This window comes from Nerophis lumbriciformis, linkage group LG04, assembly GCF_033978685.3.
Source record: "Nerophis lumbriciformis linkage group LG04, RoL_Nlum_v2.1, whole genome shotgun sequence".
Lineage (NCBI taxonomy): Eukaryota > Metazoa > Chordata > Actinopteri > Syngnathiformes > Syngnathidae > Nerophis > Nerophis lumbriciformis.
Window position 1 is genome coordinate 46910338 of NC_084551.2, and position 27073 is coordinate 46937410.

At 41.9% G+C, this 27073-nt stretch overlaps 1 protein-coding gene across 1 annotated transcript in view; it reads right to left on the reverse strand.

The window, feature by feature from the left end:
• The window catches only part of mios (missing oocyte, meiosis regulator, homolog (Drosophila)), a 73406-nt gene that overhangs the window by 15093 nt on the left and 31240 nt on the right, over window positions 1-27073 (reverse strand). The window contains exon 6 of the mRNA XM_061956319.2: window positions 9188-9357. Coding sequence (XP_061812303.1) covers window positions 9188-9357 — 170 coding nt within the window. The remainder of the gene's footprint in view (window positions 1-9187; window positions 9358-27073) is intronic.

Below are 27073 nucleotides of genomic sequence, written 5' to 3' on the forward strand. Positions count from 1 at the left end.
AAAATAAATCATTTTCCTACCTGCAAGCTGTGTCCGAAGCCGTCTGCATCCTTGGGAGAACCACACCCGCATCACTATGCGACCACGTCGTCTCAGTACGAAGCCAGGAAAAAACAATTCTCCCGCACTGGCTAACGAGGAGTTGGACGAAGGTACGCTCATGGTGTTGCGAGCGATGGAAGCCGAGACGCTTCGCTATTCGACGGAGGAGAGGTCGAATCTCATGTGGGGACCTGGAGGCTCTCTTATCCCCATCGATTCCCTCTGGTCGGAAGACATCGCCGCTACACCGCAGTACCGTGCGCGCCGTCAAAGACGGAAGCCGGCCAGGAGGTCTTTCCCTCGCCGCCAAGACGCGCCGCTCCTGCAAACTCCTCCCCCGGACCGAAGCAAGCTACATTCAGCCCAAACTCCCCCTCCTCAGATGTTTGGCAACCCCATCGACCACTTCGCCAAAAAATTCTCCGATTGGGCTGTAAGTCACATGGACAGTTGCAACAGTGATGTCATTTCATTGGCGCCTCCCGAAGAGGTAACTCCGCCCACTTCTGATGACATCATTGAACAAGATTTTTTTTTTCCCTCTTCTAATTCTTTCTGTCAGCCATTACCAAATGATTTTCATTCTAAGATAAAACATTATCAGGACATTTTTGCTAAGTGTAAATCTAGTCAGTCACATTCTGATTTTCAAACTCCACCTCCAGTGACTTTGTTTCCGCCCCCAGTGACTATTGCTCCGCCCACTGCACATATTTTTTCCCCCTGTGCTCCCACCCAATCTCAAGTGAGGAGTAATAATAGTCAATTTGGACAATTTAAAGAAGAGTATACCCCCCTCCATACCTCCCCCCACCCACCCTTGAAGACGGTTCCAAACCGCAAAGAGCGCGTCTGGTATCCGCGTCTTGAGGGGGGGCTAGTACTGGGAACTGTGCTAGTGCGGTGGCACAACTTCGGCGTACTAAGCCGCAACCACCTGCACGGCCACCGCCACCAGTTTTTCGCCGTGCTAAGCCGCAACCTCCTGCACGGCCACCGCCACCAGTTTTTCGGCGTGCTAAGCCGCAACCCCCTGCACGGCCACCGCCACCAGTCTTTCGGCGTGCTAAACCGCAACCTCCTGCAAGGCCACCTCCAACTGCACCTCGGCTAGCACCTGTTCCTGCACCTCGGCTGACACACCAAGCTTCGTCTCCAGTACCTCCACCACGCCAAGCTCCACCATGCCAAGTTCCAAGGCTGGTTCCCACACCAGCGCCGGCTCCAAGGCTGGTTCCCACACCAGCGCCGGCTCCAAGGCTGGTTCCCACACCAGCGCCGGCTCCAAGGCTGGTTCTCACACCAGCGCCGGCTCCAAGGCTGGTTCTCACACCAGCGCCGGCTCCAAGGCTGGTTCTCACACCAGCACCGACTCCAAGACCAACCCCTGTCCCGGCTCCAAGGCTGGTTCCCACACCAGCGCCGGCTCCAAGGCTGGTTCCCACACCAGCGCCGGCTCCACGGCTGGTACCCACACCAGCGCCGGCTCCACGGCTGGTACCCACACCAGCGCCGGCTCCACGGCTGGTACCCACACCAGCGCCGGCTCCACGGCTGGTACCCACACTAGCGCCGGCTCCACGGCTGGTACCAGAACCTGCACCTGCTCCACGGCTGGTACCAGAACCTGCACCTGCCTCCACGGCGACGACGTCTCCTCCTGCCTCCACGGCGACGTCGGCTCCTCCTGCCTCCACGGCGACGTCGGCTCCTCCTGCCTCCACGGCGACGTCGGCTCCTCCTGCCTCCACGGCGACGTCGGCTCCTCCTGCCTCCACGGCGACGTCGGCTCCTCCTGTTTCCACGGCGACGTCTGCTCTCTCCTCGTCTTCGTCTCAGCGACCTCGAGTGGTCTGGCTGCGCAAGCGGCGCTCTCGGAGGTTTGTTTATGGACGCCAGTGGCGCAAACAGCAGCGACACCCGAGACGTAGTCGTAGAACTCTCCGGCTGCTGAACTTCTGGCGCCACTCACGCCCACCTTCTCGGCAGCCACGAATGTGGCCTTTCCGTGGTCGCCCGCCTTGCCTGCGGCAGCGGCGTTCCACTCGCCGCCGCCACCTGACTCTTCCCCGGTGGATTCGGGGACACGTGGCCTGGCGACCCACCACCAAATCCTCCCTCCACCCTCCCTTGACTCTCGAACTATTTCTTGTTTTTTGGGTTCTAGTTTTATTTAGTGTCAAGGGACATCTGGAATCTGTCCTTTAAGGGGGGGGTACTGTTACGATCCGCTGCACGGATCATAGTTTGTTTATGTTTCTCGTCACATATGTTTTCAGCACATTTGATTTTGTTTGTGTTCAGTTGCCATGTCAGCTGATTACTTTCACCTGCCTCTGGTTAGTGTTCGGGACGCGCACCTGTTGCCCGGGCACTAATCAGAGGGCTATTTAGTCTTTGCTCTGGCCTCACTCTGTCTGGCTTCGTAGTTTGTTCCCATACAACTGTTAACGACTACTTTGATTCTGCTAGCTTTTCACGCTATGCTATTTTTTCCTGCTAGCTCCCACGCTAGTCCTTTTGTTTTGCCTTTTGTGCTACATGCATGTTTTTTGTTTATCCATCATATGATTTATATTTAAAATAAATCATTTTCCTACCTGCAAGCTGTGTCCGAAGCCGTCTGCATCCTTGGGAGAACCACACCCGCATCACTATGCGACCACGTCGTCTCAGTTTTTTTTAATTAAATGTGCTTTTTTGTGTGCTACAGTTTGTATGTGTAAAGTTAAAGTACCAATGACTGTCACACACACTAGGTGTGGTGAAATTTGTCCTCTGCATTTGATCACCCCCTGGGAGGTGAGGGGAGCAGTGGGCAGCATCAGCGCCGCGCCCGGGAATCATTTTTGGTGATTTAACCCCCAATTCCAACCCTTGATGCTGAGTGCCAAGCAGGGAAGAATGCTGTTATGAGCTTTTAAACATAACCCGTTAACTGCTGCCAATCAAATGGTGAATAAGATACTCTTTAGGGTTCATATGTTTGTAAATCTGACTGTGATGAAGTCAGTGCCTCACCAGCCATGAACTTTACCGCACGTCACTGATTAATAGCATATTTATTTTAAGTTTGGACCGCAACAAATAGATTTGGCAGTAACTGCACACACTTGCTTATCAACGCATAATTGTGAGAATGGGTAAAAGTAGCTTGTTGTTATAGTGGATGGTGTCCTAACTCTGCTTCTTAACACAGCTTATACACATCTGGGGCCTCATGTATTAAGCTTGCATACACCCTTTTTCACAGCAAAGATGAGACGTACCAAGAGTGAACTTGACATAGATATGTGATTTGACTCCAACAATGTAAAAAGGTTGAGGCAAGGCAATCCATTTAATGCTTCACATTCATGTTAATATTTGTGAAGACTTCTATTTATTAATCTAGGCCAGGGGTGTCCAAACTACAGCCCGGGGGCCAAGTGCGGGCTGCCGCCACCTTCAATTTGGTCCGCAAGATGTCATTAGTTTAAGAAATCTTAGAGATTGCATTTGTTTAAATAGTCTGATGATTTTGATGCTGCTATTATGTCGCCATTTGATGGATAACGTGGGTCATTCAGATCAATTACCTTTTATTATGCTCTGAATGGAAGTAAACACAGCATTTACTTATATGACCCAATGCAAATAACCGAATCATAGTGCAAAAAAAATATATACAACCAACACAAAATGTCAAAAGACATGGTACCACATAACACAACCTCTTCAATTAATTTTGTGGACATTATAAAAATCGTCCATGCACCATAAACAATTCTAAATTCCAGCCATTTAAATCTTATTACAAAGCATGATGGGAAAAATGCAAAACACTCACCACACTTATCCATGTTTGGCGCATTTTAGCTGCTTGATATTTCTGATTGTTTACAAAACTTTAAGGACGTTGTCACGGAAATAAACAAGGTAGGAGTCCAACTTTCACATACTCTTAATTCAAATATATTAAATATTAATTATATATCTATTATATTGTAAATAAATGATAAATGGGTACTTGTATAGCGCTTTTCTACCTTCAAGGTACTCAAAGCGCTTTGACACTACCTCCACATTTACCCATTCACACACATTCACACACTGATGGAGGGAGCTGCCATGCAAGGCGCTAACCAGCACCCATCAGGAGCAAGGGTGAAGTGTCTTTCTCAGGACACAACGGACATGACGAGGTTGGTACTAGGTGGGGATTGAACCAGGGACCCTCGGGTCGCGCACGGCCATTCTTCCACTGCGCCACGCCGTCCCTATTAATATAATATGTGCACACACACATTTATATAGTTAAATGCAGTGGGCTTTCCGCCCTTGACAATATTTTTAACCCGATGCGGCCCCCAAGTCAAAAAGTTGGGACACCCCGGATCTAGACGATAATTTTGCCACCTATTGCTGTCAAAATGTGTTCCTGTGACTCCAGCACCAGTTTTCCGGACAGTTGCAGCAGCCGGTGATTGCGGCACAATGGCACCGGAGACGGTAGAAGAATGGCTCGGCCCTACTTACATAATTTTCACATAAAGCTCCAATATCTGGCTGTGAGCAGGCTACTGTATGAACACCTTGTGTTGTTAATAAGACAAATTATATTTATATTTGGGGTAATGAGAGTCCCCAACCTCATCTAAAGTTTTACGTTCCATTGAAACGACTATCCAGGGTGAGCACCACTTTATCTCTCTCGATTCCTCTTTCGTTAACTCGAAAGACAAAAAAGAAGCACCTCCTACTGACTCCTACTGAATTCTGGTTGGCCAGAGCGTGCAGATCTTAGGTACATGGCTAATTTTAATTGTAGCCAGGGAGACATCTGCGAGCAATTCCAAGTTGATTGCAATGGAGGTTAATTTGTGTGTTTATTAAAAGCTTTTTTTGACACTTGATTTATGTAACTGAATTTTTGACACTTGATTTATGTAACTGAATTTTTTGCGTTTGAATTTTGTGAACTGATCAAAGTATGCTGGCAATTTCATTGGAAAAAAAATTGTTAGCAAAATGTATTTTAATATTTTTTTATACAGAATTCCTATACACACATTTTGCCAACAAATTTGTGTTTGATGAAATTGACAGCATAATTTGATGTAAAAAAAAAAATTCACTTTACAAAAATTTTACGCAAAAAAAATCAGTTTACATACATTTAGTGTCAAAAAAAAGCTTTTGTAATAAAGACACAAATGAACCTTTATAATTTTGATGTAACAAAGAAATGTGCTTGGATTAGTGCATGCTCACACTTGAATGCATGGAAATATTTCCTTGCGTAGGCTGTTTTCTGGATTTTGAACATACGCAAATGTTTAGCTGGAAACTCACATACGTAACTCTTAATACATGAGGCCCCTGGTATGTGAGAGGATAAGAAGACACAGCAGAAGGGATCTTTGTCGACTTTATTGCTATATTTAGCAAGTATTCAGGCTTTTCTAGATTATTTTTCTGGTCTTAGACACTTTTAACATAAAATGCATATTGCTCTTCTCAACAAGCGGCTGGTGATGCTCAATTGCACAATCATGTCTGCACAATATTTTCAACAGTTTCTGTGGTTTTCCTTTTCGTTCTAGTGTTGGCCTTGGCATTTTTTCCTTGCCTTGTGATCACTGAGGGTGATCAATTAGTTTTAAAAACGATTTGATTCGATTCGATAATTGTGGATGCCGATATGATTCAGGGACGATGTAATTTTTTTTAGAAAGATACGATTCAGTGAATTGAAATCGGCTCAGTAAAATCTCAGAAAAAAAAAAATCAAGCCGTGTGACTGGACACTGCAGGTGAAGTTTCCTATATTCCTGTTATTAGATATAAATGAATTATGTATACAAACAAGCAAGTAACCAACAATTAATGGCCAATGCATGAACATCTTATTTGAATAAAGTGCAACCAACACTTTAGGTTTAATTAACCTTTTCTGCTGACATTTTCAACATGTAAGCAATTTTCATAAAAACTACAGTACGGTAATCAACATTTTAATAGGAGATTTACCTGCTAAATAAAGTTCCCCAACCCGGCCTTACAGTATCCGTTCTCAGCCCTGACGTCGCCGATAAAGTACGGCGTCCCATGTATGCTGAAGTATGTCCCCTCGCTTCCTTATTTCTATATCCTCCTTCATCCATCTCTTCTTTTTATTTATTTCTCATCAAAACAACTTCTCTTTGGCAGCCAGTTGCATGTTGTAGTGTTCTGGAAGTCGGTTCGTCTGCACGGTCACTTCCTTAGTGTCGGTTGAGTCTTTTGTGGCTTAAAGTTGTGCTGCTGCTTTAATATTATTGTGTTGCGCCGTTTGCCTTTGTTATGGTTTTTACAATCATGTTGAAGCTGAGAGTTCTTGTGTTGTAATTAATGATATTGTCCAATGGCGTTTGCGTTTGTTATGACCTTTCTCGACCACCATACCTATCCGCAACTTGCCACAGATGGGCAAATAGACTTAACGTTTAACGTCTGTATTTTTAACAGTGTTAAACTTCATATTCAAACCAATGTTTTCCTCTTTCTAGTGTTACTAGAATCGATCGATGCCCTTTTAAAACAATCTTGGATCAATACCTATCTTCCAGGAGGCAAACTTGCAGAGCACAGATCAGTATTAGATATGTCCGATAATATCGGCAGGCCGATATTATCGGCCGATAAATGCGTTAAAATGTAACATCGGAAATGATCGGTTTCGTTTTTTTTAATTATCGGTATCGTTTTTTTAATTTTTATTAAATCAACATAAAAAAGTGTGAAGCGACTGGGATGAGAATCAGCACCTCCAAGTCCGAGTCCATGGTTCTCGCCCGGAAAAGGGTGGAGTGCCATCTCCGGGTTGGGGAGGAGACCTTGCCCCAAGTGGAGGAGTTCAAGTACCTCGGAGTCTTGTTCACGAGTGGGGGAAGAGTGGATCGTGAGATCGACAGGCGGATCGGTGCGGCGTCTTCAGTAATGCGGACGCTGTATCGATCCGTTGTGGTGAAGAAGGAGCTGAGCCGGAAGGCAAAGCTCTCAATTTACCGGTCGATCTACGTTCCCATCCTCACCTATGGTCATGAGCTTTGGGTTATGACCGAAAGGACAAGATCACGGGTACAAGCGGCCAAATGAGTTTCCTCCGCCGGGTGGCGGGGCTCTCCCTTAGAGATAGGGTGAGAAGCTCTGCCATCCAGGAGGAGCTCAAAGTAAAGCCGCTGCTCCTCCACATCGAGAGGAGCCAGATGAGGTGGTTCGGGCATCTGGTCAGGATGCCACCCGAACGCCTCCCTAGGGAGGTGTTTAGGGCACGTCCGACCGGTAGGAGGCCACGGGGAAGACCCAGGCTACGTTGGGAAGACTATGTCTCCCGGCTGGCCTGGGAACGCCTCGGGGTCCCACAGGAAGAGCTGGACGAAGTGGCTGGGGAGAGGGAAGTCTGGGCTTCCCTGCTTAGGCTGCTGCCCCCGCGACCCGACCTCGGATAAGCGGAAGAAGATGGATAGATGGATGGAACATAAAAAACACAAGATACACTTACAATTAGTGCACCAACCCAAAAAACCTTCCTCCCCCATTTACACTCATTCACACAAAAGGGTTGTTTCTTTCTGTTATTAATATTCTGGTTCCTACATTATACATCAATATATATCAATACAGTCTGCAAGGGATACAGTCCGTAAGCACACATGATTGTGCGTGCTGCTGGTCCACTAATAGTACTAACCTTTAACAGTTAATTTTACTCATTTTCATTAATTACTAGTTTCTATGTAACTATTTTTATATTGTTTTACTTTCTTTTTTATTCAAGAAAATGTTTTTAATTTATTTATCTTATTTTATCAATTTTAATTATCTTGAAGGATTATCTTCACCATACCTGGTTGTCCAAATTAGGCATAATAATGTGTTAATTCCACGACTGTATATATCAGTTATAAAATCGGTATCGGTTGATATCGGTATCGATAATTAAAGAGTTGAACAATATCGGAATATCGGATATCGGCAAAAAAACATTATCGGACATTCCTAGTTATAATATGCAGAAAACACATGACTTTACTGTGTAAATAATGAAAAATTGTACAATGCATTAGCAAATACTGTAATGTAACAAGCATGCAAATACTGTAAAATGTATGGTATTATGTCGTCTAAATTTAAGATTTTACAGATTGTACATTTAAATTTACAGCATACCTTAATTGTTTTAGGGGTTTGTGTTAAAGCATGAGCCTACTTAACTATTGGCTAACAACATGTTTTTTTGTATTTTTGTGGCAAGTGGTTTCAGACATTGGGGGTTATGTATTTGTGCTTCACTGTAAACTGCATCAAAATGAAGTGTGTTAGAACTGGTTGCAAGCAGCTATTTAACAAATACTGAGCGTATAAGGCTCATTTTTGATAGCTCACATGATTTCTTTTTTATTCAAGAAAATGTTTTTAATTTATTTATCTTATTTTATACATTTTTTTTAAAGTACCTTATCTTCACCATACCTGGTTGTCCAAATCAGGCATAATAATGTGTTAATTCCACGACTGTATATATCGGTTGATATCGGTATCGGTTGATATCGATATTGGTAATTAAAGAGTTGGACAATATCGGAATATCGGCAAAAAGCCATTATTGGACATCCCTAATCAGTGTAATTGAAATTTAGGAATGCTATTCGATCTATCGATCAATCGTTACACCCCTACCAAAAAGCCAAACAAAAAGCTAAAAACAAAGATTGCGAAGTGAAGAAAATGTAGACTGAATTTGCTGAGGCTTGAGCGGCACCTTAGATCCTAATTTGGAGGCACTGGATAAGACTGAAAGGGCTCTCTGTTCACTCGTAGGCAAAGTTTAACAGAAGCCATAATAATAAAAGTTTTACGCCATATGGCGGTAAACAAAGGTAAAAGTTCACTTGGAATGTTTTTAGAAGGAGTAATCTTGTTTGGCCAGTGGACACAGCTAAACAGGTTATGACTGTGGAGCGTAGAAGCAGAAACTTTCTGCTGACATTACCGTAATTCTAATTGATCTCTACACTTGAAGTAGTGAAGCATTATTGTGCTGTTTGCGCTGACTTTGACTGTGTTAACAAATAAAGTTGTGCGGTCCAAAGAAACGTGAACGGATTATTATTATTGTTACCAGCACGCCGTCGTAGGCTCCATGCTCGCTGGTGAGGAAGGCGAACATGACACAGAGGTAGGGGTTGTTGAGCTGCAGCCTCAGGGAGCTGCACATCTCTCGCCATAGCGAGGTCTTCTCATCCGTGTAGCCGGACAGCGCCATGGCGACCACGTTGAGGTTCAAGTCACCTGGAACAAGAGTTGAAAATGCTATTTGGAAATTGTATTATTTTTAACCAATGTTTAAACGAGTGACAAAATGGCAAGCAAAACGTTGATGCTAACTAAGGAAGTTAGCATTTACTGTCATTGAGCTACCTATGCTGCATTTCCATTAAACTGGCAAGTCAAAAATGTTCCCACCTGCAGCTAAAAAAAAGCTCAAAGGCAACATGTAAACATGACTTCATAGAAACAACGATAGCAGCACACTCAACAACATACTAAAAGTCTACACTGCACTGTAAAAAATGACCGTCAAAACTATGGCAAGCATGCTAATTAGCAACAGTAAAACAGCATAAAATCAAAAATAGTTTATCACTAGAGATGTCCGATAATATCGGATCTGATATAAGCAGGGGCGTCCATGGTAACGTTGCTTGGATGGCAACATATGTTGCTCCAAAACCTGTATGTACCTTTCAGCATTAATGGCGCCTTCACAGATGTGTAAGTTACCCATGTTTTGTTCGTCAACAAGAACGGAACTAGTAGCGCTGTAGCTAGCCCCGGTGCAAGTTCTGGAATCGAGGTCGTCCTCGAGTTGCCTCCATCTTCGGCCACCAGCAAAAGCTAAAAAAAAACCCCCTCAGATCAGGATTGGTCTGAACACTGACTATCGGACCCGCTTGGGCTCCTCAAATTTTATTAAACAAGTTTGAGCACTATTCCTTCTCACAACCTAACTTCATTTTTTTTTGTTTTTTGTTTTTTTGGAAGTTAACAAAGTCAACGAAGTTAAGTTGGCCGACAAACCACCCAGCAGTGACAAACATTCTGAGCCTAGAAACAAAGAAAAAAGTCAGAAAATACTTCTTTTTTTTCATGTTTTTCCTAATAAATTCAGTTTACAAAAAAAAGATAACATTTGAGGCGCTGTGGCTTAGCCTAGCGTATAAAATAAAGGGAGAGGGAGGGGCAGCCCTCCACTTTTCTGTCTGTTTCACTCATAAAACCGACCTTGATCACTGTGGAATGAGTGAGAGAGTGCGTATATATGATAGTGATAATAATAATAATTTCTATTTAAGCCGGAGCCCAGTTCTCTGTGTACGACAAGAGAAATAAGAACCTTCTCCCCCTTGAAAATCCGGGGGAGAAGGTGTAAATCTCGCGCCAGGCCGTACCCATATCCGCAGCAGGTCTCCAAGGTGAACAGCCTCTGGCATGTTAGAACAACGGGCTGCCGATATTATCGGCCGATAAATGCTTTAAAATGTAATATCGGAAATTATCGATATCGGTTCGGAAATTATCGGTTTCAAAAAGTAAATTTTGGACTTTTTAAAACGCCGCTATACGTGTAGAGAGTAGTACAGAGCGCCAATAAACCTTAACCCTGTAACACCCCGATTTGTAAAATTACAACGTTACCTTTAACCATCCTAAAAAACAATCTGTTATATATTTTTTTTACCACATTTACATAGTCATTGGGTCCAATTGTTCAGTCTCACAAGGCTATTGGATCGTACATTTGTTTATAAGTCACGCCTTCTGGCCATGAACTCACACAACCTCTCAAGGTTTCCTTCGAACAACATCTATTTGTTTCATTCAGATTCAAGTAATTAAAATGTCTTTTACATTTTTTTTGGTTGTTATTACAATGTCTAGAGCATGTACATATGTAGTTATTGTGGAACAGATGCATCACATTTCATTTAGAGCTTGTTATATAATTGTTGCAATTATACAACACTGGGTGAATGTGGTAGTCAAAATGGTGGCTTGTTGCAGTGGGCTCAAACAGGTTGTATTCCCTCCACTACATCACTGCCTGAAGTATTTTCTCTATACATGGATAGTATACATTCTACAGACGTTTTACAGATGGCAGGGACTGTTTTTAGGACTTTCACCACCAATGAAAGTCTTCATGACAAATGTCATGAAAAGAAAAGAAGAGGGGGAAAAAGCGTTTTTTAAGAGTTTTATCTTGTTTCATATTTTTTATATTTGTAATAAATGACTTCATAAAAATATAACTAATGTGTGATTATTATTAATGGTATATACCGTTATGGTGCTAAGTAAGCAATCAACCCTGCAAATGAACCCTTAGTTGTTCAGACAACGTGAGTACAAATACAGAAATTCTGCTCCCATCAAAGCCCAATGTTGCAATAGTACAACATTTCTCTAAAAACATAAATAAACTCTTTTTTTTTTTTTTTTTAACTCTTCAATTTCTGCATCAAATGCCTCCTACAACAACATCTGAAAGGTCAAATGTTGTTTTTTTTAGGTTTTTCGATATTTGGGTCTTACAGGGTTAAAGGCACTGCCTTTGCGTGCCGGTCCAATCACATAATATCTACGGCTTTTCACACACACAAGTGAATGCAAGACATACTTGGTCAACAGCCATACAGGTCACACTGAGGGTGGCCGTAAAAACAACTTTAACACTGTTACAAATATGCGCCACACTGTGAACCCACACCAAACAAGAATGACAAACACATTTCGGGAGAACATCCGCACCGTAACACAACATAAACACAACAGAAAAAATACCCAGAACCCCTTGCAGCACCAACTCTTCCGGGACGTTACAATACACACCCCCGCTACACCCTAACCCCCCCGCCCCCCACCTCAACCCCGCCCACCTCAACCTCCTCATGCTCTTTCAGGGAGAGCATGTCCCAAATTCCAAGCTGCTGTTTTGAGGCATGTTAAAAAAAATAATGAACTTTGTGACTTGAATAATAAATATGGCAGTGACATGTTGGCATTTTTTTCCATAACTTGAGTTGATTTATTTTGGAAAACCTTGTTACATTGTTTAATGCATCCAGCGGGGCATCATCACAACAAAATTAGGCATAATAATGTGTTAATTCCACGACTGTATATATCGGTATCGGTTGATATCGGAATCGGTAATTAAGAGTTGGACAATATCGGAATATCGGATATCGTCAAAAAAGCCATTATCGGACATCTCTATTTATCACAGTAGCAAATGCAGTGGATAACATAAATTACTATGGTTATAATTAGAGGCAGGCCGATATTATCGGCCCATAAATGCGTTAAAATGTAATATCGGAAATTATCGGTAACATTTTTTTTATTATCGGTATCGTTTTGTTTTTTTGTTTTTTTTATTAAATCAACATAAAAAACACAAGATACACTTACAATTAGTGCACCAACCCAAAAAACCTCCCTCCCCCATTTACACTCATTCACACAAAAGGGTTGTTTCTTTCTGTTATTAATATTCTGGTTCCTACATTATATATCAATATATATCAATACAGTCTGCAAGGGATACAGTCCGTAAGCACACATGATTGTGCGTGCTGCTGGTCCACTAATAGTACTAACCTTTAACAGTTAATTTTACTCATTTTCATTAATTACTAGTTTCTATGTAACTGTTTTTATATTGTTTTACTTTCTTTTTTATTCAAGAAAATGTTTTTAATTTATTTATCTTATTTTATTAATTAAAAAAAAAAAGTACCTTATCTTCACCATACCTGTTTGTCCAAATTAGGCATAATAATGTGTTAATTCCACGACTGCATACATCAGTTGATATCGGTATCGGTTGATATCGGTATCGGTAATTAAAGAGTTGAACAATATCGGAATATCGGCAAAAAAACATTATCGGACATTCCTAGTTATAATATGCAGAAAACACATGACTTTACTGTGTAAATAATGAAAAATTGTACAATGCATTTGCAAATACTGTAATGTAACAAGCATGCAAACACTGTAAAATGTATGGTATTATGTCGTCTAAATTTAAGATTTTACAGATTGTACATTTAAATTTACAGCATACCTTAATTGTTTTAGGGGTTTGTGTTAAAGCATGAGCCTACTTAACTATTGGCTAACAACATGTTTTCTTGTATTTTTGTGGCAAGTGGTTTCAGACATTGGGGGGTTATGTATTTGTGCTTCACTGTAAACTGCATCAAAATGAAGTGTGTTGGAACTGGTTGCAATCAGCTTTCTAACAAATACGGAGCATATAAGGCTCATTTTTGATAGCTCACATGAAGGAACAGCTTGCGGAAGGCCAAGTTGTGAGTTGTCCAGTGAAAGGTTGTACAAATACTTTCAAATGTACCACTCACATGTCTAGGAAACACAGGCATTTTGCAGATTCCGGTACTGATGTAGGGGCAGCACAGTGGAGCACCGGTTAACGCTTGTGCCTCACAGTGAGGAGGTCCTGGGTTAAATTCCTGGCTAGGGATATTTCTATGTTGAGTTTGCATGTTCTCTGTTTGTGTGTTCTCTCCGGGTACTCTGGCTTCCTCTCACCTCCGAAGACATGCACCTGAAGATACAGTATGTTGATTGGAAACACTACAATTGGCCCTATTTTGTTTTACGGTTAATTCCTAGCAATCATGACTGCCAGTATTTTAACTTAACATTCTATTTCTTGGTTTTAAATGACGTCCCCGCTCATTAAATATGCGTGGTGGTCAAGCCAGCAACTGTTCTCAATGGGTACATGGCGCCATTTCACCTTTCTCGTAGAAAAATGCCCTATGCTTGCGTTGTTTTTGGCTGTACGGATAGTTAAAATCGTGCAAAGGATTAACCTTTCTTCAGTAATCAAAAAGGGTGGAAGAGTGCAAATTTTACAAAAGAAAAAGGAGCACGCACACCCGTCAAAAACGGCAGAGTCGAAGAACGCACAAGTTTGCAGTGATCACATCATTAAAGGTTTGTTTGATATACTTTCATCGTTTAGTATTTTTTATTTAATCATTATCTTGATATTATTTGTATTTCTTAAAACACATTTTTGCTATGAGTGCTTTGTAAACCACCAACTCGGCGAGTCAAATAAAACAAAGCAAATATGAGTAAAACCTAAAAGAGTTAGGTTTTTACCAAAGGAAACAATCATAAATGAATATTTTAGCACATACACAAAGTTGACATCTATAGTTAAATTTTGATAAAGACGAGGAAAAAATGGCTGTTGTGTAGAATGACGCTTAAAACACCAGATAGTTCGACATGTCTGGGAATGGATAATCCTTCATGTCACTCGACAAATCTTATTTTGATAAAGTATAGGGATTGATTAAATTGCATAGTTTGCATTTTTTGCTCGTATCTGCTTTTTGTGGTAAGATCGAGGCCACTTGTGGACTCAGATTACCCACATTTTCCCTTGTGGATCAATAAAGTTTGTCTAAGTCGAAGTAGGGATGTCCCGATCCAGGTTTTTGCACTTCCGATCCGATACCGATATTGTTTTTGCACTTCCGATCCGATACCGATACTGACCGATACCGATACTGACCGATACTGGCCTATCCGAGCATGTATTAAAGTTTAAAGTTATTTAGCCTACTTAGTTGTCAGAATCATGTTGAAAAGGGTTTTAGTACTCTTGATAACAACTAGCCAGCTGAATTAGGGGAGTTTGAATAATACACAATGGTTGGTAACAAGAAACTGACCTGTTTATTCAAGGATAAACACAAAATAGACAAAATTATACATGACAAACAGAAATGGCATCATTGAACTAGGGCTGGGCGATATGGCCTTTTTTTAATATTGCGATAATTTAAGGCCATATTGCGATACACGATATATATCTCGATATTTTGCCTTAGCCTTGAACGAACACTTAAAGCATATAATCACAGCAGTATGATGATTCTATGTGTTTTGATTGATTGATTGAGACTTTTATTAGTAGGCTGCACAGTGAAGTACATATTCCGTACAATTGACCACTAAATGGTAACACCCCAATAAGTTTTTCAACTTGTTTAAGTCGGGGTCCACTTAAATTGATTCATGATGCAGATATATACTATCAGATATATACTATCATCATAATACAGTCATCACACAAGATAATCACATTGAATTATTTACATTATTTATAATCCGGGGTGTGGAGGGGGGCGCCGGATGTAAGTGTCAAAAAGACAGCCAAAAGAGTTTGATATGAGAATAAATCTAAAGTTAAAATATAGGGTAGAAATGCACCCATTTGCAGGAAATGTAGTCTTGATTTTCAAAATGTTCTTTCAAGGCTTGCATGTCTACATTAAAACATTCTTCTTCATACTGCATTAATATATGCTACTTTTGAACTTTCATGCAGAGAAGGAAATCACAACTAAAAATATCACTAATTTTTTCATACGGTGTTGATGTGGAAATCTTTGCCTCTGCATTTTGATGGTGTGGACGTGTGGCACCGAACGGAGATAAGCGTCTCGACAGACGTCACAATATTTGAACAATGATGACGAAAACTGTTTTCTCTGTCGTGTCCGTGTGTCGAAAATTGTTATGCGCTTATTTTTTTATTTGATTTTGTGCGTGGCATAGATTTGCCGTGCGCAGAGGACGTATGAGCAGGCGCGCACCTTAGCGGCTGCGCTAGCATCACAGCTAACGTTAGCCATGCTGCTACCTCTCTGCTGGGAGAGGACGTATACGTACGTGACGTGTGACGTGTGTAAGAAGGTGCGCTTGCTGTCTGTGAGAAGGAGACAGAAGAAGGAGTGGGAAGAGCCTGTAGTGCAATGCCAGCAGCTAAAAGCAACTGCGTGAGAATCCATAGACCTGTGGATGTGTTGAAGGTGTGCTGGAAAATGCGGAACGGAAATAGGGAGCAGCAGAAAAGTGGAATGTATTATTTGAATCTGTGCGTTGGAAAACACGGACCGGAGTTTTTTTTTAAACTGGATCTGGATCGGCATTTTCCCATGCCTTGCCGATACGCATTTTTTGGCAAATATCGGCGGCCGATCCGATCCAAATATCGGATCGGGACATCCCTAAGTCGAAGTCGAAGTCTAAGATAGTTCGCACTTTGCTTGGCCCAGCACTTGGTTCACTTCCGTTCAAAAGGCACGTGTCTGAATACAACCTATTGCTGGGATCTGAAACTGTAAATAAGATATGTTTCTTCCTCCAACTTTTCAGTTGAATTGTGTAGTGCAGGGTTAAATCAACTGGTCCTGGATTGACCAGCCGCCGAGTTTAGTTCGAAACTTGGGAGAAACTTTAACATTTCTTCAGCAAATTCCGAAAGACACGAGAGCACTCCTATTATATAGAGGAACTTGGACTTGTGTAACAACCTTGGCAAATCCTTGCATTGACAATTTCATTTTCTAAAGCACTGGTGTCAAACTTAGGGCGCAGAGGTCAGATCTGGCCCGCCACATCATTTTATATGGCCCACTAAAGCCTGATAATAATATGTGTCAATAAGTCAATAATCGAGTCATACCAAAGACTATAAAAATGGTACCCATTACCTCCTTGCTTGGCACTCAGCATCAAGGGTTGGAATTGGGGGTTAAATCACCAAAAATGATTCCCGGGCGCGGCACCGCTGCTGCCCACTGCTCCCCTCACCTTCCAGGGGGTGATCAAGGGGATGGGTCAAATGCAGAGGACACATTTCACCACACCTAGTGTGTGTGTGTGTGACAATCATTGGTACTTTAACTTTAAAGTACTTGATCTTTTCTAACTAAAAAATATATTTGCAGCTGCCGCAAAATCGAAAAAATGTTTACGTACACTGTGAAAAAAATTGATGAATCAAATCCATATGCAATTGTGTAATAAAATCATGAAGTGAATCTTTATACATATTCAAATAATATTCATTGTCACAAGTGGCCTTCTGGGGGCAGCCATAACTGCGATGGGGCCCTCAATAAAAATGAGTTTGACACTCCTGTCCTAAGGCCAACAATAAGTGCGGCCCCACCAATCCTTTGCTTTCTGGAAATGTGGCCCCATAATTAATTTAGTTAAATGGCCCTGGTGTAGTATATACATGTAATGTTACCCAATGCAGTTTTTTCAAGCATGTTTCAAATAATCTTGACCATTACAGTTTTAATTGTCAAAATTTGTATTATGGCATTTATGTTTAGATCAGAGGTGTCCAAACTTTTTAACATGGGGGCGCATTGGGCCATACTTGCCAACCTTGAGACCTCCAATTTCGGGAGGTGGGGCTGGGGGGGGCGTGGTCGGGGGGGGGGGGGGGGCGTGGTTGGGGCGGGGCGTGGTTAAGAGAGGAGGAGTATATTTACAGCTAGAATTCACCAAGTCAGGTATTTCATTTATATACAGGTAAAAGCCAGTAAATTAGAATATTTTGAAAAACTTGATTTATTTCAGTAATTGCATTCAAAAGGTGTAACTTGTACATTATATTTATTCATTGCACACAGACTGATGCATTCAAATGTTTATTTCATTTAATTTTGATGATTTGAAGTGGCAACAAATGAAAATCCAAAATTCCGTGTGTCACAAAATTAGAATATTGTGTAAGGCTAATACAAAAAAGGGATTTTTAGAAATGTTGGCCAACTGAAAAGTATGAAAATGAAAAGTATGAGCATGTACAATACTCAATACTTGGTTGGAGCTCCTTTTGCCTCAATTACTGCGTTAATGCGGCGTGGCATGGAGTCGATGAGTTTCTGGCACTGCTCGGGTGTTATGAGAGCCCAGGTTGCTCTGATAGTGGCCTTCAACTCTTCTGCGTTTTTGGGTCTGGCATTCTGCATCTTCATTTTCACAATACCCCACAGATTTTCTATGGGGCTAAGGTCAGGGGAGTTGGCGGGCCAATTTAGAAGAGAAATACCATGGTCCGTAAACCAGGCACGGGTAGATTTTGCGCTGTGTGCAGGCGCCAAGTCCTGTTGGAACTTGAAATCTCCATCTCCATAGAGCAGGTCAGCAGCAGGAAGCATGAAGTGCTCTAAAACTTGCTGGTAGACGGCTGCGTTGACCCTGGATCTCAGGAAACAGAGTGGACCGACACCAGCTGGACTGCTGCTGAGTGGTCCAAAGTCATGTTTTCTGACGAAAGCAAATTTTGCATTTCCTTTGGAAATCGAGGTCCCAGAGTCTGGAGGAAGACAGGAGAGGCACAGGATCCACGTTGCCTGAAGTCTAGTGTAAAGTTTCCACCATCAGTGATGGTTTGGGGTGCCATGTCATCTGCTGGTGTCGGTCCACTCTGTTTCCTGAGATCCAGGGTCAACGCAGCCGTCTACCAGCAAGTTTTAGAGCACTTCATGCTTCCTGCTGCTGACCTGCTCTATGGAGATGGAGATTTCAAGTTCCAACAGGACTTGGCGCCTGCACACAGCGCAAAATCTACCCGTGCCTGGTTTACGGACCATGGTATTTCTGTTCTAAATTGGCCTGCCAACTCCCCTGACCTTAGCCCCATAGAAAATCTGTGGGGTATTGTGAAAAGGAAGATGCAGAATGCCAGACCCAAAAACGCAGAAGAGTTGAAGGCCACTATCAGAGCAACCTGGGCTCTCATAACACCTGAGCAGTGCCAGAAACTCATCGACTCCATGCCACGCCGCATTAACGCGGTAATTGAGGCAAAAGGAGCTCCAACCAAGTATTGAGTATTGTACATGCTCATATTTTTCATTTTCATACTTTTCAGTTGGCCAACATTTCTAAAAATCCCTTTTTTGTATTAGCCTTACACAATATTCTAATTTTGTGACACACGGAATTTTGGATTTTCATTTGTTGCCACTTCAAATCATCAAAATTAAATGAAATAAACATTTGAATGCATCAGTCTGTGTGCAATGAATAAATATAATGTACAAGTTACACCTTTTGAATGCAATTACTGAAATAAATCAAGTTTTTCAAAATATTCTAATTTACTGGCTTTTACCTGTATATGTATATATATATATATACATATATATATATATATATACATACATATATATATATATATATATATATAGATACGTATATATACATACATATATATATATATATACATACATATATACATACATACATATATACATACATATATATACATATATACATATATATATATATATATATAAGAAATACTTGACTTTCAGTGAATTCTAGCTATATATATATATATATATATTTATTTTATTTTATATATACATATATATATATATATATATATATATATATATATATATATATATATATATATATATATAATAAATACTTGAATTTCAGTGTTCATTTATTTACACATATACACACACATAACACTCATTGTTGAGTTAAGGGTTGAATTGTCCATCCTTGTTCTATTCTCTGTCACTATTTTTCTAACCATGCTGAACACCCTCTCTGATGATGCATTGCTGTGTGGCACGCACAAAAGTGCTTTCATCAAATGCGCTAGAGTCTGGAATCTTCCATCTCTCCCTAGCATGGCCCAAAACCGGTCAATCTTTGCTTCCTGAGGAAGATCTTCACTGCCAACACTTGGTACTCCACTACTTCTTCCCGGAGGCTATCCAGGTCCAATCGCAGCTGCGGCTTGGAACTTACAAGCGCATTTCTTCATCTTACGCGTCGTCGGCGTCGCCACGGCTGTATCTTCTTCGTTCTTCTGCTTCGTCTCCTTGTTGTGTGCGCAGTTGTGCACTGGACTCTCTAACAGCCGTAGATGTTATTGTCACATATGCATGTACAGTAGATGGCAGTATTGTCCTGTTTAAGAGTGTCACAATATTGCTGTTTACGGCAGACGAACTGCTTTACGGTAGCCGAAAACGTGACTGCTGTTGTTGTGTGTTGTTACCGCGCTGGGAGGACGTTCATGAAACTGCCTAACAGTAAACCCACATAAGAAACCAAGAACTCGTCCTCCATCATTGTAGTTATAACGTGATTGGGCAGGCACGCTGTTTATATTGTGGGAAAGAGGACGTGAAAACAGGTCAGGTCCGCATGGAGCTGGAGGGGGCGTGGCCTCCAGCTCGGCCTGAATTTCGGGAGATTTTCGGGAGAAAATTTGTCCCAGGAGGTTTTCAGGAGAGGCGCTGAATTTCGAGAGTCTCCCGGAAAATCCGGGAGGGTTGGCAAGTATGCATTGGGCTAAAAAAATGTGTGTATATATATATATATATATATATGTGTGTGTGTGCATGTGTACATAATATATGAATATAATGGATATATATAACATAATTAGATATTAAGAGTATGTGAAAGTTCGACTTCTACCTTGTTTACTTCCGTGACGACCTTCTTAACATTTTGTAATCAAAAATATCAAGCAGCTAAAATGTGCCAAACATAGATACGTCTGGAGAGAGTGTTTTACACTTTCCCATAATGCACTCTGGTGTAATTTTGAATTTTTTGATGGTGTTTGGACGCTTTTCATAATATCCACAAAGCTCAGTGAGCAGGTTGTGTTATGTGTGATGTGTGACATTTATGGTAGTTGCATTATTTTTCGCACCATGACTAGGGAAGCTTGTTTGGATTGTGTCATATAAGTTAATGCTGTGCTGTTGTTTCAAAATACATTCAAGAGTCACTGGTCTGATTTACCCACATTGTCTACAAGATGGCAAACCTGTAGCATTCCGAGAGATTCTGGTGTTAAAGATCAATTTGAAAGCACGCCACAGTGTGATGTTTTAATGAACTCAGGATGTCTCGCGGGCCAAAATGAAGACGCTGGCGGGCTGCACTTGGCCCACAGGCCGTAGTTTTGACCCCCCTAAAAAATGGTAAATAATAAATGTTTACTCCTTTATAGATAACACTTTGTCTCCAAATGTATGTTCTCCAGAATATAATATATGGGTGCATTTGATTGATTTCCTTGCCTTTTAAAGCCCAACATATGGAAGTAGGCTACATGCACATTAGAAACAGTCTATCAGGTCAAGGTTCACAATGTCAAGAGTGGCTCATCTTTCACATTTTTTAAACAAACAATCACAATCATATCCTGCTTCTCCTCTGTTGAACCACAACAACTAAAATGCTCTCTTGACTACGTGAATGTGTGTGTGTGAGATGAATGTAGTAACTCTTGCGAGTCTTATCTAATGAAGCAGCCTGCCGGTCGTGCTCAGGAAACACTCATTAGAAAACGCAGTAGAAAAAAAATGTCTGACCTACATTGGTGGAATGCTTCTGAGTCAAGAGCAGCGCATTTTTCATTAAAGCTTAATGTGCCGTGTTGTGGCCAGGAGGAGTGTCGGGTGGGCAACAGGCTGCATTTTGAAAATTCCTTAAAAGCTTGATTTCATTTGATTTGGGGATTCAGTTATTTATGGCGGCGCACGCTGAGGCAATCTGCATCACATTCCTGCAGGCACTGTTGACAACAATACAGGGGAAAAAATGACTTGCCCAACTTCTTTTCCAAACTGCAGGACATTACAGCGCAAAAAACATGTCCAAGGTGCGGCACAAGGGCCAGTTGCAGGCCACAGTTTGTTTAAATTTTTCCTGCGACATATCCTAAAAATAAAACACACCCCGCAGTAGCAGGAACCCCGTGCGAGAACCGCCCTTCATCAAATTTCAACTTGTTTAAGGAAGTGCTCTTTGCTATCGAGGACAAAAGAGGATAAGGACATGAACGCCCAACGGCTATATAACTCACAGTGCAATCATCACAAACACAAAGAATGCTGGGTGTTAGCATGAGTACTTGCTAAGCTGCTATTTGCAACTAAAAGAGCATTTACACAAGAGGTTATGATTTGTTTATCTACATTTAAAACACTTCCTTTTGGTCTACATAACCTGTAATGGTGGTGATTTGGTAACAATTCTGTATGAATTTAGCTTCAAAGACCATCTTCAAGCCACTTTCCACTAGGGATGTCCCGATCCAGGTTTTTGCACTTCTGATCCGATACCGATATTGTTTTTGCATTTCCGATCCGATACCGATACCGATACTGACCGATACTGGCCTATCCGAGCATGTATTAAAGTTTAAAGTTATTTAGCCTACTTAGTTGTCAGAATCATGTTGAAAGGGGTTTTAGTACTCTTGATAACAACTAGCCAGCTGAATTAGGGGAGTTTGAATAATACACAATGGTTGGTAACAAGAAACTGACCTGTTTATTCAAGGATAAACACAAAATAGACAAAATCATACATGACAAACAGAAATGGCATCATTGAACTAGGGCTGGGCGATATGGCCTTTTTTTTAATATTGCGATATTTTAAGGCCATATTGCGATACACAATATATATCTCGATATTTTGCCTTAGCCTTGAATGAACACTTGATGCATATAATCACAGCAGTATGATGATTCTATGTGTTTTGATTGATTGATTGAGACTTTTATTAGTAGGTTGCACAGTGAAGTACATTTTCCGTACAATTGACCACTAAATGGTAACACCCGAATAAGTTTATCAACTTGTTTAAGTCGTAGTCCACTTAAATTGATTCATGATACAGATATATACTATCAGATATATACTATCATCATAATACAGTCATCACACAAGATAATCACATTTAATTATTTACATTATTTATAATCCAGGGTGTGGAGGGGGGCGCCTGATGTAAGTGTCAAAAAGACAGCCAAAAGAGTTTGATATGAGAATAAATCTAAAGTTAAAATATAGGGTAGAAATGCACCCATTTGCAGGAAATGTAGTCTTGATTTTCAAAATGTTCTTTCAAGGCTTGCATGTCTACATTAAACCATTCTTCTTCATACTGCATTAATATATGCTACTTTTAAACTTTCATGCAGAGAAGGAAATCACAACTAAAAAAATCACACATTTTTTCATACGGTGTTGATGTGGAAATTTTTTGCCTCTGCATTTTGATGGTGTGGGCGTGTGGCACCGAATGGAGATAAGCGTCTGGACAGACGTCACAATATTTGAACAATGATGACGAAAACTGTTGTCTCTGTCGTGTCCGTGTGTCGAAAATTGTTATGCGCTTATTTTTTTATTTGATTTTGTGCATGGCATAGATTTGCTATGCGCAGAGGACGCTTAAACAGTGCGCAATTGCACAAGCGCGCACCTTAGAGGGAACGTTGGTCACACGGCTGCGCTAGCATCACAGCTAACGTTAGCCATGCTACCTCTCTGCTCGGGGAGGACGTATACGTATGACGTGAAAGTATGTGACGTATGACGTATGACGTGACAGTATGTGACGTGTGTAAGAAGGTGCGCTTGCTGTCTGTGAGAAGCACAGACACAGAAAAGAGTGAGAAGAGCCTGTCGTGTAATGCCAGCAGCTAAAAGCAACTGCGTGAGAATTCACAGACGTGTGGATGTGTTGAAGGTGTGCTGGAAAATGCGGAACGGAAATTACGAAACAGCAGAAAAGTGGAATGTATTATTTAAATCGGTGCGTAGGAAAACATGGACCGGAGTTTTTTTTAAACTGGATCTGGATCGGCATTTTCCCATGCCTTGCCGATACGCAATTTTTGGCAAATATCGGCAGCCGATCCGATCCAAATATCGGATCGGGACATCCCTACTTTCCACTTAAATAAATTATGAATGAAAAGGAGCACATAGAAGTATCAACTTATCACATCTGCCCCCTATTTACACAAATATAACATTGGTATAATACATTAGCATTGTATTCGACTTTTTATTTTAAAAATGGCAACAGCAATGGATTTTAGCATTTAGTACATGTATGAGCCAGAGTCTGACCGAGAGCAAGATGACATCAAGAGGAAAAAGAACAAAACCGAGCCTTGAAATGAAAGCATCTCAAACCCTTCTTTTTCAATGCCTTTCTGTGCTTCAAAACTCTAAGTATAAAGGCTGGGTGTTGTTATAATGTATTCCTCCCGATTTTAAATGGCATTTCCCTGCATCATACGTAGCATGTTTCAGTGACGTGCGGTGAGGTTGATGACTGGTGAGGCACTGACTTCATCACAGTCAGATTTACAAACATATGAACCCTAAAGAGTATCTTATTCACCATTTGATTGGCAGCAGTTAACGGGTTATGTTTAAAAGCTCATACTAGCATTCTTCCCTGCTTGGCACTCAGCATCAAGAGTTGGAATTGGGGGTTAAATCACCAAAAATGATTCCCAGGCGCGGCGCCGCTGCTGCCCACTGCTCCCCTCACCTCCCAGGGGGTGATCAAGGGGATGGGTCAAATGCAGAGGACAAATTTCATTACACCTAGTGTGTGTGTGACAATCATTGGTACTTTAACTTAACTTTAACTTTACACATACAAACTGTAGCACACAAAAAAGCACATTTAATTAAAAAAACGTTATTATGGTCTTACCTTTACTTAGAAATTAAGTCCATGCGCCGCAACTAAAGCCCTCACTTAAACTTTCCACGTGCAAGATTGAATCTATTTAAAAAAGTGTAACCGAGGGTTTATAAATGTCGCCTATACTGTATGAAACTACAAAATAACAAACACGGAGGCTCCAGTTTACACAAGGACCACTTTATTTACATTCTTTCAAAAACCTACGCAACGTGACATCACTTCCGCTCTTAGCGCCTTCAAAATAAGAGCTCAAGGCATATACTGTATAACAGCGCATAACAGGAACTTAACATCACAAAGAGGAAAGCCCATGAAAATAGGTTACAAAAGTTATTTAATAAGAAGCCAAAAAGTGCAAAAACAATCATGTTCGTGTTGGAGGAGTTGTGAATTAGGTACACCTGCAGTCTGCAGGTGTATCTAATGTTGTGTCCCTGCAGTCATTCACAACTCCTCCAACACCAACATTATTGTTTTGGCACTTTTTGGCTTCCTATGAAATATTTTTTTTAAATAGATTCAATCTTGCACGTGGAAAGTTTAAGTGTGGGCTTTAGTTGATATAACAATTCTACGGCGGAGGTGCAGGAGGCGAGCCTCACACGGTGCGTCTTTTGCAGCCGTTTTATGATCGCTCAGCACAAGAAATACTTTACACACATAGAGTTGTTGACAAAATACACTGTACATTATATACCTCAGCTAACTAAACTATGGAAATGTATAATATACTTCATTTAGCAATACAGTCTCACTGCACAGCAGGCCAGCAGTTAGCCGAGTCATTGCGCAATCCATGTTGCGGCACTGAGTGACGTGCCTCAACTGGCTGCTGATCACCGCACCGTCTCTTCTCAGTATTTGAACGGCAAATGTGAAAATTCAGCGATTTTGAATAAAAATAATCTAAAACTGGTGAAGTTAAATGGAAAATAACATTATAGTATAATCACTGGATACTAGAGATGCGCGGATAGGCAATTATTTCATCCGCAACCGCATCAGAAAGTCGTCAACCATCCGCCATCCACCCCGACCTAACATTTAATCAGAACCGCATCCGCCCGCACCCGCCCGTTGTTATATATCTAATATAGACGATGCAAGGCATTAGTGAGGTTATAAAGCTTTTGCCTGTTAAAGAAAGGAGACTGATCCAATGCAGCACAGACATTCGCGTGCCACGCTGTCACGGCCCAGACGCACACCAGTGCGCAATCATATGGGAGCCGCGCTGGGCGCACCTCCAAGCGCGTCTCGCTGCCGGCGACGGCCGGTTATGGTGCCGACGCTCCAGCGCCATCCATTTTCAGGGCTAGTTGATTCGGCAGGTGGGTTGTTACACACTCCTTAGCGGGTTCCGACTTCCATGGCCACCGTCCTGCTGCTGTCTATATCAACCAGGGTGAGCCCCACCCCTTTCGTGAGCGCACTGCGCGCGGAGTGACCCCTGTTACGCGCCCCCAGCAACGGGGGTGGCGGGCAGGTAAGCTGCGCGGGCGGAGCGCGCGGAGTGACCCCTGTTACGAGCCCCCGGCCACGGGGGTGGCGGGCAGGTAAGCTGCGCGGGCGGAGCGCGCGGAGTGACCCCTGTTACGAGCCCCCGGCCACGGGGGTGGCGGGCAGGTAAGCTGCTTACCTGCTGCGCGTGACGCCGGCCGCGGCGAAGGCAGACGAGGCGGGGTGTCGGTGCGGTGGGCGCGGTGGTGACCCTGGACGTGCGTCGGGCCCTTCTCGAGGATCGCCTCAGCTACGGCTCCCGGTGGGGCCCTCTCGGGGGAAGGGGCCTCGGTCCCGGACCCCGGAGACGCGTCCCTTCTCCGCTCCGTAAAAGTGTCCATCTCTTCTTTTCTTTTTTTCTTCTGTTGTGGCATATGCTGCAGGTGCCTGCTCGTTTTTCGTATGTGGGTAACAACATTTAACTATGTATATATATTTCCGAATTGGTTTAACTGCCACCCGCCTGAATCTATTTAAAATCTTTTTTTTTTTTTTTCAACCGCCCGACCCGACCCGCGGATAAAATCTAATTTTTTAAAATTTCATCCGCCCGATCCGCGGATAATCCGCGGATAATCCGCGGATAATCCGCGGATAATCCGCGGACTCCGCGGTTGTGCCCGCAAACCGCGCATCTCTACTGGATACATGTAACAATTTCATTTTTTTTTTTTCTTTCTTTTTTTTCTTTCCATGATGTCCCCGCCTCACCTGCCTCTAGTGACTGCACGTCACTGGCATGTTTATATCTTAAAGAGGAACCACACTTTTGGGGGGATTTTGCCTATCGTTTACAATCCTTATGAGAGACAAGACACAAGGTTTTTATTTTTTTGCAGTCTAAGATGTAAACATCGTCTCGTTCTAGGTGACGAGCAATGCAGCTAAAGGGAGCAATTAATTCTAACTCCAAATCACTTTAAAAATGCACTTACGTTCTGTAACCTGTATAATAACCAAGCTGTAGCAACATTATTATTGTAAGAGCAAATGCTGAGGAACTCTTTTACCTCTACTATTACTTCTGTATTAGTACTGACTGAAAAACATGAACATTCCATGAATATTCCAGTATCTGTAAAGTATTAG